Genomic DNA, 15,532 nt, shown 5'->3' on the forward strand with positions numbered 1-15,532 from the left:
GTGACACAGAAAACAAAACAAAACAAAAACTTTCTTAAAAAGCTTGAAGACGATCTAAAGTTGAGCTGTAGCTCTTGTGGCTCCCAAAGCTGTCTTTTCAAGATCCCTGCAATGTTTGTTTACTGAGGGAGCTATGGCTTGCTTCCTTCGTAACTAAACAGGAAGTCACGCGCGCTTTTTGCTGCTGCTCACTTCCAGTTGTCAGGAGCATGATCTGGACTGAGAGAGCTAAATGCTATGGGAAAATGCAATTTTCGCCCTCGATACTTAAGGCCAGTTTGACGTCTGTCTTCTTTGGCTGTCGATGGCAATGGCCCCGAGCTGCCTGTCACCATGTTCTGCACATGGGGCGGGGCGGAAGCGCCCCTTCTCTACCCTCGGTGGGAATGAAGGGCCCTCGGAGGATGAAACCAGTACAATGGCCCAGCTGGCTGATCTCTGCTTCCAGAGAACATTTCGAAACTCTCACAGTGACTGCAGACTGAGAAAAGAGAAAACTGAGTGATTGGTGGTAGGGCGTGTTGGACATGCCTTAGTGAAAAGTCCTTTAGGAAAGTGGACATACAGAAAATGAACATTTACTTGACAGGTTATATTGGTAACATTTTTTCTTTTTAAAGGAGGCATTCTGGTGCCCACCACGTCCCCCGTGAAGAATGAGCTGCCCCCTCCAGGTGTGGAGGTGGAAGGTGAGGCCGGAGACCCGGGAAGCGAGGGGGAAATCGAGGGCCAGCAGGAGTCCGCCGCGGACGACCTTTGTGGCGGAAGGAGGGACTCGTGAGCAGGAAGAGCAGCTCTGAACGGAGCCCAGCAGTGGGATGTCCAAAGAAACAGAAACAAAAACAAAGAAGAGGAAGACGGTGAACGTGGAAGCACCGACGTTCTGTTCCCTGGAGCGGTGGGCTGGGTTCGGGCGGGGATGGGGTGCTGGCCCCTCCCTCCACACCGAGGAAATGAAAGCTGGCTAATGAAACATTATTATAGGCCAGGCACTGGGCAGAGGTACCCTAAGAGAATCACATCATTTACCCCACCCCGACTCTAGGAGACATTATTCCCATTGCATTGATGGGGAAACTGAGGCTTAGGGAAGTTGAGCGTTTGACCAGTGTCCCACAAACAGTAAGCAGTGTGGAACCTCTAAGTCAGAGCCCCTGACTCCACAGCTCATGGCCTCGTCACCTGGCCGTCCCCCCATACGTTCCTCTGGGCGGGTCCTTCTTGTCCTTCATTCTGGTCCTGAGAACACATTCCGGTTTAGACATCTGTCATGTGGGTTTGGTCATTGTGACTCAGACCTCCTGACTTCTATCCAGAGCAATTCGTGGGTGTGCAAAGCTGGGACGACCTCCCCAAGGTGGCAGCCTGCCTTTGAGGTCAGCTGTCATGCCAGGTGACCAGATGACACCTGGGCCCCACCATCTACAATGGTACTAGCAGTTGTCCTGAGAAAACAGGGCCGTGTGTGGGGACTGAGCTCCCCAAGGTGCCCGCTGAATTATCTGCACTCACTGGCAACCCTGCATGCGAATTTGCATTTGAAAAGTAAAACTCTGTTCCTGCCTGTGATTCTCATAAATCAAAACGGCCCGTGTTTACAGCGGAATCCGCGGGGAGAGCTGCTGGGACAGCCCTGAACGCTTCGAAGTCCTATATGGGAACCAAGAAAACTTCATCCCAGGACAGGAGACGAGGAACTAGCGGGCTGCTTTTCATCTGGTTCCCATTTAGACCAATTGGACTACTGGGGAAAGAAGTGAAAGTAGAAAATTGGAAGGGAAAAAATCTTTAGAGGCCAGCGTGTCCTTCATGGTGAATGTGTAGAGATTGATGCAGCTCTACCCTTTCCTCAGGCCAGGTCATCACCGAGGTAACTTGCCAGGCTGTGGGCAAGGCCACGTGGGAAGTTGACAGAGGGTGGGTGACCACGGCCGTGGTCATTCAAAACGAGAGGCCATCAGCCTAAAGGCAGACTGGGTTTGCTGTGACAAGGCCCCTGGGATGACATTTGCCTCCAATATGCCACCCCAAAGGCACCATGAGAGCAACAGCCCGTCTGTAGATGGCACCAGGAAATACATAATCATGCACAATAGTATGTAAGACATGTAATTGTGTATTTATGAGGATGTACACGCATATATACACACAGGCACACACGTGTCAGTAGTTTAAAGCAATTCCGATTATACTTAGAAAAAGGCAAAAGTATCCACTTCTTTGCAGAAGGCAGGGCAAGGACTGAAAGAGGGAGAACAGTGTGTTATTTATCTGAGTTTCCCATTACATTAATCAGGAATCTTAATTTACCACTACCCCGTAGTGAGTATTTGTCGTAAATCAATTTGTACAAGCCCATCCTTGACTGTTCTAGAAGATGGCGGTAGATTTAAGCTTTGCAAACACTGTGTAATCCCCCTTTCTACACCCCCCCGCCCCCACCGCACAATGCCTAAACCGGAGTTTGTCGAATGCATGAATGTCTGAACAAACAAACGAATGAACAGAATCCGTGATGTGGACAGTATCAAGTACTTCAATGCAAAAAACAAAAATGGAAAAACACATCTCAGATTAAAAGCCCTTTTCTCCATTAATAAAAAATTGAGGCTATAATATTCAACATACAAATGTTGAAACAACTGGACATTCACGTCTTACCTTCTAAGGAACCCTAATTTTGTGTCTAAATCAAAACCTATAGATTATTGCGAGGACATAAGTCAACCTGGTACCACTGGAGAATTTCTTGAGAGGTCACTGAAGTATAGCCTGAACTGATAGATTTTTCTAAACATAGCACACCGGTTCTACTTAACAAAAGGAACCACTGTATCCTATAATGACCAATAGTTGTGTGATATTACATATTTTATAACACATAAGGATATATAAGTATGTTTATGTATGTTTGTGTCAATATAGAAATTTAATTATAAGTCCACTCTGAGAAATCCCCCTCTTTATATAATATTTGTGTTTGCTTTCACTATTGTCATGTATAGGAATCCTATGACAATGATTATGAGGAAAAAAAAGATGCGAATTCATCAAAATATTTTGCCAATTCTTGTCTTCAGCAACAAAAGGCGATCATTTTCCTTGAACTCATTCCAATTAAATGAGAGGCCTGGCTCTCACAGAAATTGTGTAATTGGTCTCAATGCTTAAATACAATATGCTCTACATCAGCGAGTTTCAACGCTTTTCATCTTGCGGCACACATAAACTAATTACTCAAATTCTGCAGCATACCAAGAAAAGGTTTTTGCTGATCTGACCAAAAAAATAAGTATAATTTTGATTCATTCACTCTGAACAGCTATTGTTGTGTTGGCTGTTGTCATTTTCTTTACTTGACAATCTAAGGGAGAAGAGGTCAAGGCCCCTCACTAAATAGCCAGGTGCCGCACATGTTAAAAACTCGTGCGGCGCCCCGGCTGGAAATCGCGGCTGTACATCACTCCTTACTTCGCGTTGTAAGTGCAGTTTCTCCTGGTAGCAATCACGTCAAGAATTCCTCCAGGTGAAGTAAAACATGTTCTAAGTCAGGAAATTACTGAGACCATAGCTCTTAGAGGAAAAATGTGCCCCTTAAAAACCACCCAATCTGGTCCCCAAACTGAGAGGGCGTTATGGTCTTCAGATTACAAACGGCCAAGTCAGGACTAGAGAGGTTCATGATTTTTCCTGAAGTCACAAAGCTCACAAATACCAGAGATTTCATGGTTCCCTCAATTCAATGCTTCTCCCAATACTTCACTAAATCTTTGTTCTTAAAAAAAAGAAAAAAAGAAGAAAGGAAAAGCAATGACAGGCACACATCACACTTTCCCAAATTGTCATCCTCCTAATTTCTATCAATTTGGACTCCAGAATCGCTGCTCTGAAAACAGAGAGAAATGCAAAGGATTAGTTTGTTTGAGCCGGGGGTGGGGAGGTGTTCCATGCATTTGGAGTAAATCAGTTAATTAATTTTTGTGGGGTGTTTTTAAGCAACCTGAATCTTTTTGGGGATAAGATAGGGCATAAACCAATTAATTAATTAAGTAAGTAATAATATATTGCCATCTACAATAATGATTATATTTAGGTTCCTACATTCAAAAATTACTTTGGAAAACACTTCAGTTTTGCAACAATAATTTTCTAAACAACATGATATTTGTGTAGCGTCTACACAGGTAATTTATAGTCCACTGTAAAAAAAGCCTTTCGGATAAAGGAGTGTTTATAGAATATTATAAGTACTGTTGTTAAGTCATCTGCATCATCCTATTTGGTACAATAATCAATTCAATCCAAAATTTAAGTGTATTTTTAAATGTTTACTAAACTGTAGGGATAAAAGTTTTTAACATCATTATGTATCTTTTCAACCAACCCCTTCACATTCTATCTATTTTGTCAGTATAAAACTACAATACCATCAGGACTTTACCAAAACTGTTAATAATTCTCTAGTTTGTGAAAGCTGCCCATAAAGCCCACGTCCCCCGCCCCCGCCCCGGGAACTTCGGGGCCCCTGAGTCGGGCCGGACGGCCGCTGCCCGGCCGCACGCACAGCACGGAGGGATCTCCGTTGGAGCCTGTCGGGGTTTCCAAGAAAACCAAGAGACTGACCAACAAAATCTAGGCCAGTGGAAACCGAAGAGCTGGCCTTAGAAGGGTTGGGAAGGGTCCTCTCTACAAATAAACCGTCTCCCGGAACAACCCTCCTGCTGTGGGGCCGGTCTCACATCATCTGCTATCTGCCCACATGTTTTTAATAAGAGAGAAAATCATAAAAAAATAAAGAAACGCTTGTTCTCCACTTCTGTTAAACGCCCTTCGCCCCGCGGTGACATCCCCCAGCGCCCCGAGAGGAAAGAAGGAGCCGTGTCACAGCCTCTGCGGAACGGTGTCCCCTTTCTGCGTTTCTCAGGTGTGCCCGCACCCCTGCACCCCTGTGTTCCTGCGCGGCTGGCTGACGTCTGCGTCGCCTCAGGCCGTGGGTCTTCGAGGCAGTCGCTGCCATCTTCCTTCGGTTGACTGAAGCCATTTGTCAGTGAAACAGTTGCTTTAATGGGCCATTGCCGTTTTCATGAAAACAGTCCTCGATGGGACAGGTGAAGTTTGGACTCCAACCTAACATCGCAAACACGGGACAAGCAGAGGTCACAGAGCGCCCGATGGGACGCAGGAGAAATGGTCGCAGCGCCCCCCATGCTGGCATCCTGCCAAAAAAACCTGAATCCACTCCTGGCCGAGGATCTAACTGCCGGTTAACAAAACGCAGGGGCCGGAGGGACAGGCTGGATAATAGCCCAGAGAGGAAAGCAGCAAAGTTGGGACTGTGGAGAATTCTCCTGGACCAGCCACCGGGCTCCACTTGCAAGGGTGGCAAGGTATCAGTGGCAAGAATTAAAAAGAGGGAAGGGGAAGCCATGTATGGAAAGAGACTTGGAGGTAGCAACCAAATGCGATGCGGGGACTGTGTCTATATCCCGAGTCAAACAACTCAACTGCCAAAAAATGCTTCGTGCCCTCTGGGGAGGGGGTTGTACTGTCTGAAGCGAGCAGGGAAGAGTATTAGTGTGTCACACAGACAGAAGTGCCGTGGCCTTTCTGTCGAGGGTGTGACAACCAGAGGATGTCAACAAGAGACTCGCCATAAATACGCCAGCCGCGACAACCGCCTGCGTGGAACCAGCCCCGGCCCCCCCACAGGGAAGGCGGCGGTGAAATGACAACTACGGAGAAAGCACTGGCTCTCCCCTCGCCCCCCAGAGAGCACCTGGAAGTGACGGGACAGCCATTATTGTCACTTGGGATTCAGTGTTCTCCGGGGCTGAGCCGGGGAGGACCCTGAGGATGCAGCAGGGTGTTCAGAAAATCGTACACCCTACGGCCCCGGAAGTGAGGGTCGCGAGGGATGTGACTAAACCTGGAACCCCACTTCCATGTCAGATGCCCCTGCACACCCTTCAGCTTGGAAGAGGTCCACTCAGAGAGGCCACACTCTCAGACTGCAAGCCGGAGGGGCACCGTGTCGAAAAGGTTGACGTTAACTCGTTTAGGCGTCTTAAACTTAAGTCAGGATGGAGAACGAAAAACTCTAAAAATGGTGTTCTGACATTTTCCTATGTCTGTATGACTTCAAAGACCAAAATGAGGAGGGAAGCTGAAGGGAATTGAGTGCTTATTCGGGAAGCAAAATTCAGTCCAATTAGAAAGATCTTAAATGTAAAGGCTGAGAGACTTTAACTGAAATCGAAAGGGGCTTGCTTTAGATGGCTGCCGCCCGTTAGCTCCCGTCAACGCCGAGAACTTTCTTCTGCCCTGTCCCCCTTTGCCAGCGTGCAGAGGGGCCCGTGTGAGTCCCTAAGGTGGGAGCGGGAAGAGCAGCCCCATGGGCAAAGCCTCAGCTGAGACAGAACCCCCAAAACTAGAAGGACCTGGGGGGGCTGGCACCCGCTGTAGGCTCGTGTCCTCCGGCTCCCAGCCCAGGCCACCGCTGTACTAGGTCAGCTGCAAACACCCACAGATCCCAGAGAAATGCCCCTCCATTTCATTATGAGAACCCACCACAGGTCACCTCCAAACTGGATTCTGTTAGGCCCAAAGGTCCCCGCTCGACTCTGAGGACCATGCCCACTGCCAGCCACATCTGCGTGTCCCTGACCACCACTCAAGGTCAAGTCCTTGGTCCTTTCCTGGGGTTCCCTGTTCTCGTCAAAGGCACCCTTGCTCCCCTAGCACTTCATGCAGAACAACCGTCCTGGACACCTTCCTGTCTTTACCGCACACATTCCGTGCCTCATCGATTTCTGTGCGTTCTTCCTCCGGCATATCCCTCACCGCTCACTCTGGTTGGCGGGTTCTCCCTTGGCTAGAACTGCCATCAGCTTCTCGCGAGCCTCGGCCCCACGCCCCCTCTTCATCTCCTCCAACCGCAGTGCCACATGCTGCCAAGTGGTCTCTCAAAACGGAAGTGTATCACGCCCTTGCCCCGCTCCCAGGCCCTGCTTCCATGGGAGACCACTCTCCTTATGAAAATGCCCCCAGTGCTTAGCACAGAGCACAGGGTCCCACGCTGACCGTCTCGGTTCCCGAAATGCTTCAGGGCTCCGTCCCCTCCCTCAGCCTTGTAGGAACGCCCTTTGCCCTCCCTGGGGCCCCATGCCCCTGCCCTCATTGCCCACAGGGCCCCCAGACCAGGCTGGGCTGCCTCCTGCCTCCCTTCACGCTCAGCGCCGCGCTCACTCATTGCTGTTTGGTGACGACTGGTTGAGCGCTGGGACAAGGACTTTGCCGTGTTTGTCCCTCTGTCTCCAGGGCCAACCACGAGGTCTGGTAGTAAATAAATGTTTGGGACTACATGACTCTGTGAATACAGAAATTATTTCATTCATTTAATACTGACTAATTTTTTCTCATCCTTTGAAGTAATGAAGACTCTGATAAGGGTTTGTGAGTGACAGGAGGGCAGCTGAGAGGCCAGAACGTGAAACCAGATATAGCGCAGTCTCTGAGGCACGGCTCCTGCCTCAGAGGTTCGATCCGTGATCAGAACCGCCAGGCAAAGCGGCGGCGGGGGCTCCGGCAGGCAGGCTGGCTTCCGCTGCAGGAGTAGAGACAAAAAGGAATAACACAAAGGTTTCCAAACTCAAATCCCGGAGGACATCCCGCTTGTGAAATTAAGACCCTAACTGGTCAGGACCCCACAGGACCGGCACGTGAATCCTTCCTGGCTTTTGTCGGGACTGAGGTGCTTGGCCATCATCAAGACAAACAGGTAAAGGTTAGGCACGGCCGCATCTTGACCCATGAGGAAGATTGAGACAGGACAGAGTTATGGTGGCGCCAATTAGGCAAAATAACTCAGTGCCAGAGCCACAGGAATACGTCCCTGGATCGTTCAAACCTGATCATCAAAAATAACATGAGCTCCAATCTTTCGGCATGGACTGTACACAGACTTTATTCCATTTTGCAGACGAGGAAGCAAAGTGAATAGGAGCAGCTTGGCGCTGGGAGAAAAGTTGAGTTCCACAGCCTGGTTACCTGACCCCAAACCCCGTGTCCTTTCCAGAAGCTTTCTCCTTAAATACTTTCTCACACGACCCAAGACAGACCTTTAACCTCTGGGTGACTCACTGCCGGTGTGGTCCAGGGTGTCCACCTTCCATCCCTCGCTCGCTTGCTAAGTGCCCATCGAGTGCCCACTACCGGCCAGGCCTTGGGCACTGGAGGAGGAGGCGAGGGCCCTGCGTCTGGCGTAACGGGCGCCTCTGGCTGGCAGGGTGGCAAGCAGGGCCCGGCAGCGGGAACGGAGACAGTGGCAGGCGGCTCTCCAATGGCACGCTGCGGGCAGCACAGGGCCAGCGTCCCGGGTGCGGCCTGACCAGAGGAATGACTCGGCCTGGGCCCGCCAGGCACCCGCGCACAGGCAGGTGGCAGCCACCCTTCAGCAGCCATGTCACCCCGGGGGCTCGGGGTGAGCGTGCAGGGCTCACACGCAAGTTTCCTTAGTAACTTCACACTTAGTAAGTTTCCTTCGGGACCTACAGAGTTCGTTCCTGTCAGCCCGAGCGCGGGACTTGCATTCGGCCCCTTGAATCTCATGCTGCTAGTGCTGGCCCAACGACCCAAACCCCCGAAATCCCCACGACCCAGATCCTGCCGTTCACGGCGCGGGCGTCCTCCTCGGCTTTGCGCTGCCCAGAAACGTGAGCGGTGCACCTGTTCATCTTCAGGGAGGTAACCGACAGACCCGCGGGCCAGGGTGAGCCTGTGCGCAGCCCTAAGTCTTGATCTGGCTGCGCAACTCAGTGTGGGTCCATGTGGACAACAGTCTAGTGTCTTCCGGCTACTTACGCACCCATTGCTACCTGCGCCCCAGCGACGCTTCCCCACCAGCGTCACGGGATGCTGAGGGATGTGGTCAAATAAGTGCCTTCCTCCAGATTTAGGGCTGCATGTGAGAAATGTAAAATGCCCTTCCTGCTACTGTTCTGGAGGGCAAATTAATTGGAGTTGCCTCCAAAGAGTTGCCTGGAATATTTCCAGACTGAATAAAAGTCAAGGCCAAAGTCCTAGCTCAGCAACGGCCTTCCATCAGCGTCGGGGCCGGGCTTGAAAAGGCAATGCTCGGTGGGCTGAGGGATGGAGGAGGGCGATCTATTGCCGTCACTTTTAATTACCCTCAACTGGAGAAAGCGATGTCCACTCTGGCTGGCCTGCGCCATAAAGCATCGCAATCAAAGGCCCAGCCGCGCGGCGCACCTGCTGGAGGCCGGGCCTGAGGGTCCATGGGGACCCGGCGAGTTATGGAAGTCATAAAGCGGCCCTGCAGCTCCACGCAGACTAATGCTTCTCCGGGGAAGCCTTGCGTTTCTTTAAACATTCAATTACAGCTCTGCCAGCACAGGTTTAAAGTGAGCAGCGTCCGATCTCTGCTCACGGGGTGCTGGAGGACAGATGAACAGATTCCCTGAAACAGCTGTGCGATGCGAATTCAGCCCCACCTCACGAGAAGCCGGTTTGCAGGAAGGGCTTGTGAGTGGGTCACTGAGCTCTAGGTTACGGCTCTTAAGATTTAACGTACAGAGGCCACCTCTATTTCAGGCGTGATTTCTAAGCAGGGTTTTCATTAAAACTGATTTCTGGGTATTTCAAGGCCCGGCCATCCGTGGGCAAAGCTCTTCGGCCCTTCGACAGGTGCTCGAGGCCTCCCCGTAGCCCAGCACTTCCTGTCCATGAGGAATAAATACTTCAGTCCGCTTCTTTTCAACAACTTCTCAGGTTGTGCAGTGGCTTTTTCCCTTCAATGTAGCAAGTTTTCCTAATTTGAATAGCAGTATTTTCTTGTTGTAGAAATAAGGGGACAATCAAAAAAGCAAAGGTCTTCCATAATCTCACTACTCAGAGGCAGGTGGACACCAAAGGCCTTGCCAGCTTTTAGGCAGCAGCCTGTTTGTAATAATAAAGGTCTCCGCCATCGCTCTTAACAGCTGTGTCATACTCTCATAGCTGACTCGTAATGGACTTAATCAGTCTCCTATTGATGTATTTTTACTTTATAGATATATTTTTAAAGATTCCACCTATGTAATTTTAGAGAGAGGGGAGGAAGGGATAAAGAGGGAGAGACACATCGATGTATGAGAGAAACATCACTTGGTTGCCTCCTGCCTGCGCCCCGGCCGGGGACCTGGCCCACAACCCAGGCATGTACCCTCACGGGGAATCGAACCGGCAACCTTTCCATTTGTGGGACGACACCCAGCCCACTGAGCCACACCCATCAGGGCCTGCTGACGTACTCCTAGGTAAAACATTCTGCATGGCGCATCCTTGCACACAGGCTGCTTCCCCGCCTGCAGACCCCGACCAGGGTGCCCGGCAGCTGACCTTGGAGGGGCAGGCCCCTGGCTGGGCTGCTTGTGGAAGACTGAACAGACTCTCATTTGCCTTTACCTTTACCTCTGGGTGCTTGGACCTTCATTTGGATACATCCTCTAACGGGATGTGTTTGGCCAAAGACAGTGCGAATTGAAACTTCTCTTTTAAACCAGGTCATCGATTACCTTTTGTGTCAGAGGGCATTAGGAGCTAGTAGCAAAAGAATGTTGCATTCTGTTCATAAAACTGTTGATTTTTTGGTATTCCTTGTGTCAGAAGTTAAGTCCATAGAAAATATATGTTACCTTTTCCCAAAAATTCTTCCGCTGAAGTGTTTTGGGGAATGCATTATTCGACTGGTGACATTGACGGGCTCGGATTTTGCCAGTGTTATTTTTTCAGCATCGGAGCGCTACAGTGTAATCACAGCAAAGCGGCAGAAGCTCACGGGAGCACACTGAACACCCGCCACATATTTTCTGAAATGCAAGTGGACACTAAGGTCGGGAAGAGAGAACTAAATCAAGAAGAGAGAGTTTTGTGCTTTCTGTTTTTCTAATTTTGAGAGTATTTTGTGAAAGGCCCCACATTGGAAGTGAGCAAATTCCAATGCTCTTTTATATATAAATTGGCCACCGGCCAGCAGGCAACGCGTGCTAGTCCGTCCCCCTCATACCAGGCAAGTCACTTTCACAGGGACCACGGACACGGCCGTCCGGCCACTTTTCACACTCGGGGAACCAGACGGGCTCCAAGGAGGGCATTTTTATATGAAAAAGTGTGTCTACTATAAAGCTAAATGAAGACGTAGGATACCAACCTACACACAGGCTGTGACATCAACTAAGAAGACTCAAGGTACAAACCTTACGTACAAAAAAGTCTACAGGTACATCCACCAAAATATTAGCCAGATTGCGTTTCGTAGTAGGAGGGCTTTTTTGTTTGTTTGTTTGTTTGTTTTTTTAGCTCCTTGTTCTTTTCGTCTTACTGCACCAGACATGCATTCCTTTTGTAGTAAAAGCAAATAGCTTATGGTTGCGTTAAGTCTATCTCTGTCCCTCTGCCTGCAGCCGTAGCGCGATCTGAGGGCCCAGGATGGGTCCCGGTCATGCCGTCGCGCTTACCGCGTCCCTCCCGCAGCCTGACAACAAGAAGCACACTTCCCGAGTCCGCGGCCCGCCCTGACGCCCCATCGAGGACACGCGCCCCAGCCAGGGCCCTACCTGCTTTAGATCTTTCAGAGAACAGCTAGTTTTGTCCACTGAGAAATTTTCAAAACCATACACAAACAGCAGCGCACAAGATTAAAGTGCCCCACAGTATTCGTAAGTGAACAAACCAGCATGCAAATATGTACTGTGCCAAAAGAGACATACGCAAAGCAACACGCAGGCTTCTGTTCGGCTCCCTGATTATCCGAGATGTGCATCCGAACCTCTATTTTAAGATCATCGAGGGCCAAGGAGCACTAAAAACACACTGTCCACTGCTTACAAAAGCCCGACAGGGAGGGGCAAACACGCAAAAAATACAAAGGCAGAATTTTGTGACCAGGCAGCTCTGGGAGAACTCATTCCAGTGAAGCTGTCATTTCAGCAAAACACAAAAAAACAAACAATAGACACCCGAGCAACTCCCTGGCGGGCGAGGAGTAGGGGCCAGTTGCTTTGGAGGAGAGGATGACCCTGGCCTTCAGGCCCGACTCACGGCTGTAAGTACAGATTGCTTATCAGGGAGCGCAGCTCTTTCCTGATACCAATCAGACGGAACAGCGAGGGTCCCTGAGATCCAAGGAACCCGTGGGGACAGCCACGCAGTGGGAAGGAGTTCCAGAACATGAGTTGTTTCTACTTACGCCTGGAGGCAGACAGGACTCGGCTGGGAAGGCATACGAAATATGTAACCACATCCATGTGCTCCAGAAAAACACAAAATATCACTTTCTGGAAATGTATATCATTTTGTAAAAAAGGGGGCCAAATTTTTAAATAAAATGATAAAATAAATACTTTATGCCACCGGAGACAAACTTGGCAAGATAAAATAAACTCTTGGTGCTTCTCAGGGAAAAAAGGATTTCTACCCTTTGGAAGCTGGTTTTCCTTCTATAACCCAAGAATTGCCAAAACTCAAGTAGTGACAGACACTGTTGTTTGAACAGAACAGGTGATGCTTAAATGCTTGTCTTCAAAACCCAGGCTCTGGAAAGCAGAGCCACGAGAAAAAGCCGCTCTGTTACAAAGTTCTTTCTTAGAGCGATAAAATTCTGTGTTCTTCCACTGGGTCATCGTTTGAAGTTACTTCAGCCTCCAGTTCAAATCCGGGTTACGGATGCGTGCCCTGAGCCCTAGCTCTCTAAACGCCAGCGTAAATCACACAGTGCCCTTCGGCCGCGTCGTCTCAACGTTCTCCTGCCACGCAATAAGCAAGAACTAACGTAACTTACTCGTTTCTTTCCAGATTTATGATCAGTTCTCTGCGTTCCAGTTGTAGTCGAAAATTCAACACTTCTGGATGGTTCTGAAAGATAAACAAGAGGAGTCCGTTGAAAACCGTTTTGCTGTGACTTGCCAATATTTCAATCTGCTCCGCAGGCACACCGGATGGAGGGAGAGAGAAGTTAACTCTCTTTTGGGGGCCATTCCGAAAACCCAAGCAGAGGGGGCCAGGCCACCAGGACAAGTCTGGACAACACGTCCCCCCCTCCCGGAGGCACAGCCGTGGCCCGTGTTCCCGGCCTTCGCACTCACTTCCTTTGCCCACCTGCCCTCGGGGCCCTTCTTGACCCTCCCTCCCTCCCTCCATCAGTGTCTTCCTCAGTTTCACCTTCTCCACAAAGGGCACCTTGTTTTGCCCGACTGCTCAGGCCAGAAATGTGAGGTCCTCCCTGCAGCCTCCTCTGCCCTCGCCAGCTCCATCTAATCAACAGATGGTCCCGTTGCTTGGTCTCCCAAAACGCAACTCCCGTTGCCCCAGGGACACCCTCCACCCCACTCCAGCCGGACCTCTGTCACCTCTCACCTAGGTTCCCGCAAACCCCTTCGAACCTGGCTCCCTCACATCTGCCTGGGCTCCCTTCCGCTTCCTTCTCCAACGGCAGCAGAGGGGTATCTTTAAAAGCGCAACGCCATCAGCCCGCCCTGCGTGCAGGGAGCCGGCGCTCCCCGACCCCACATCTTCCACCAAGGCCTCCGCCTCTTCCCCTCTGAGCGCCCGCCGTGGTGCTGGGGCGTGATGTCGGCGCTTACCCGCCCCTTATCCAAGCCAGCGGATCTCAAGTGGGGTTTTACGTATCCATGGGGCATGTCTCACTCACAGAATCAAAGCTGTGTAATGTTTATTTTTAAACACGAGTGCTGTGGTTTTCATTCTGATGGCGTGTGAAGGCCGTGTTCGGGGGGGAGGCCGGAGGGACGCCCGGCGGCCGGGCTGATGGGGAAGGGCAAGGGCGGGCGGGCTCACGGAGGACGCGGGCGGCCTGAGGGAGGGCCCCGAGCTCCCCACGGGTCTCCGCCAACGCTCGGGGAGCCCCATCCTCACCTGAGCAGCGCCAGGAACGCAGCGCCGGCTCCTGAGTGGGCCCTGCCTCAGTGCTGCGGGCCGCAGAGGCGTCTCGGCCCCGCCGGCCTTGGCCACCCCCACGGGGCCGCGGTCCGCTAACCTCGGCTGTGTCGGCTTTGTGGGTCTTTGCCTTACCCGTTTATACAGTTTTCTAATATTCCACATTTGAAAGTCACTCTTAAACTCCAGAGTTCAAGAGACTTTTCTTACAACGTAGCATTTTAGCTACACTGAGTGAACTGACCCTATGCTACTATGTTTTAAGAGAAAATGGGAAAAAAAGAGAGAAAACAGGTTGTAAATGCCAATATCCAACATTAAAATAATCAGTTAAAATGAAGGAAAAGGTAAGCAAACCCACGACTGAAGGTCACTTGAATTTTGAGAAAATGCTCAAACCCTAGTTAACTGGTGCCACGCGCCGGGGCGGCATCAGTCATCAGGGGCGAAGTGCTCATTCACTTTATTTTTCGGCAGTTTGTGACATCTTTGTGTAGCTTCCTACGTTTAATGTGGTAGCCACATTAGAGCTATTTACATTTAAATTAGTTAAAGTAAAATTGTAAAATCGGTTCACTCGTCGCACCAGACACATTTCAGGGCTCAGGAGCAGCAACAGGCGGCTACGCTGCAGACAGAGAACGGTTCCAGCCTCCCCGGACGTCTGCACACACTGGCCTCCTCATCGGACGTCCCCGCGCCCGCAGTGAAGACCTAACGCCGGCCCCTCTGGCTGCCGCCGGAGTGACAGGCTGTCTCAGACACCGGTGCCTTTGGGGGATAAAATTAGGTGCAAATTCAGAGAGAGAGAGAGAGAGAGAGAGAGAGAGAGAGAGAGAGAGAGAGAGAGAGTGTGTGTGTGTGTGTGTGTGTGTGAGAAAGAGCGAGATGGGTGATTCTTTTTAAGTAATTAGTTAAGCTTGAGAGTTAAACTGGTGAAATCCCATGTCCATGTGACGCTTGTGTATATTTTCTTAGTTTAAACAGATCTTGTTTTTTACGGGTTTATTCTAGCAAATTTGTGATCTGGTGAAAACCACACTTCCTGACTGATATATTTTGGCATCTGTTGCTTATAAGAATTGTATGCATTTTTGAGGGTTTGTTGAACATTTAAAATTAATATTACTACTCCTACCCTATGAAACATTAAACATAGCACTTCTTTTGATTTAAATATCGTGTGCAAAGGTGTTTCTAGGACATGTATTTGCTTTTCAGTCTGTTGCAGGGACTTTTACCTAAATTGGCCTCTTATTTTCTGACACTTGGATTTAATTACAAACACATAGAATGTTTTCTCCAGGGCTTGCAATTTGTACTCATTAATTATATCTTAGAAAAACAAGATGTTAATTATGGTTACAATGAAATACTAGAACAAAAATATCTGTCATTTTTCTGTGAAGATGTACCTAGTGTATATATGCATATTTATATTTTTCCTTCCTGCTGCTGTGTAAATAACTTAATTATAAATTGTGTTTGTCTAAGATATTGACACACATCTCTATTTAGAAGAGAATTCCTGATAATTGTGTTTGTGAATAAAAATATTTGCAGTAACCCTCTATTCTCCTGA

General features: G+C 49.6%; 1 protein-coding gene across 1 annotated transcript in view; it reads right to left on the reverse strand.

Moving 5' to 3' along the window:
* The window catches only part of ADAM12 (ADAM metallopeptidase domain 12), a gene marked incomplete at its 5' end in the record, with an annotated part of 275,701 nt that overhangs the window by 183,226 nt on the left and 76,943 nt on the right, over positions 1-15,532 (reverse strand). The window contains 1 exon segment of the mRNA XM_054581238.1: positions 12,836-12,909. Coding sequence (XP_054437213.1) covers positions 12,836-12,909 — 74 coding nt within the window.

The sequence above is a fragment of the Pteronotus mesoamericanus genome, unplaced genomic scaffold, assembly GCF_021234165.1.
Source record: "Pteronotus mesoamericanus isolate MK-2021 breed Mesoamerican mustached bat unplaced genomic scaffold, CSHL_Meso_final contig_657, whole genome shotgun sequence".
In the NCBI taxonomy this organism is placed as follows: Eukaryota; Metazoa; Chordata; class Mammalia; order Chiroptera; family Mormoopidae; genus Pteronotus; species Pteronotus mesoamericanus.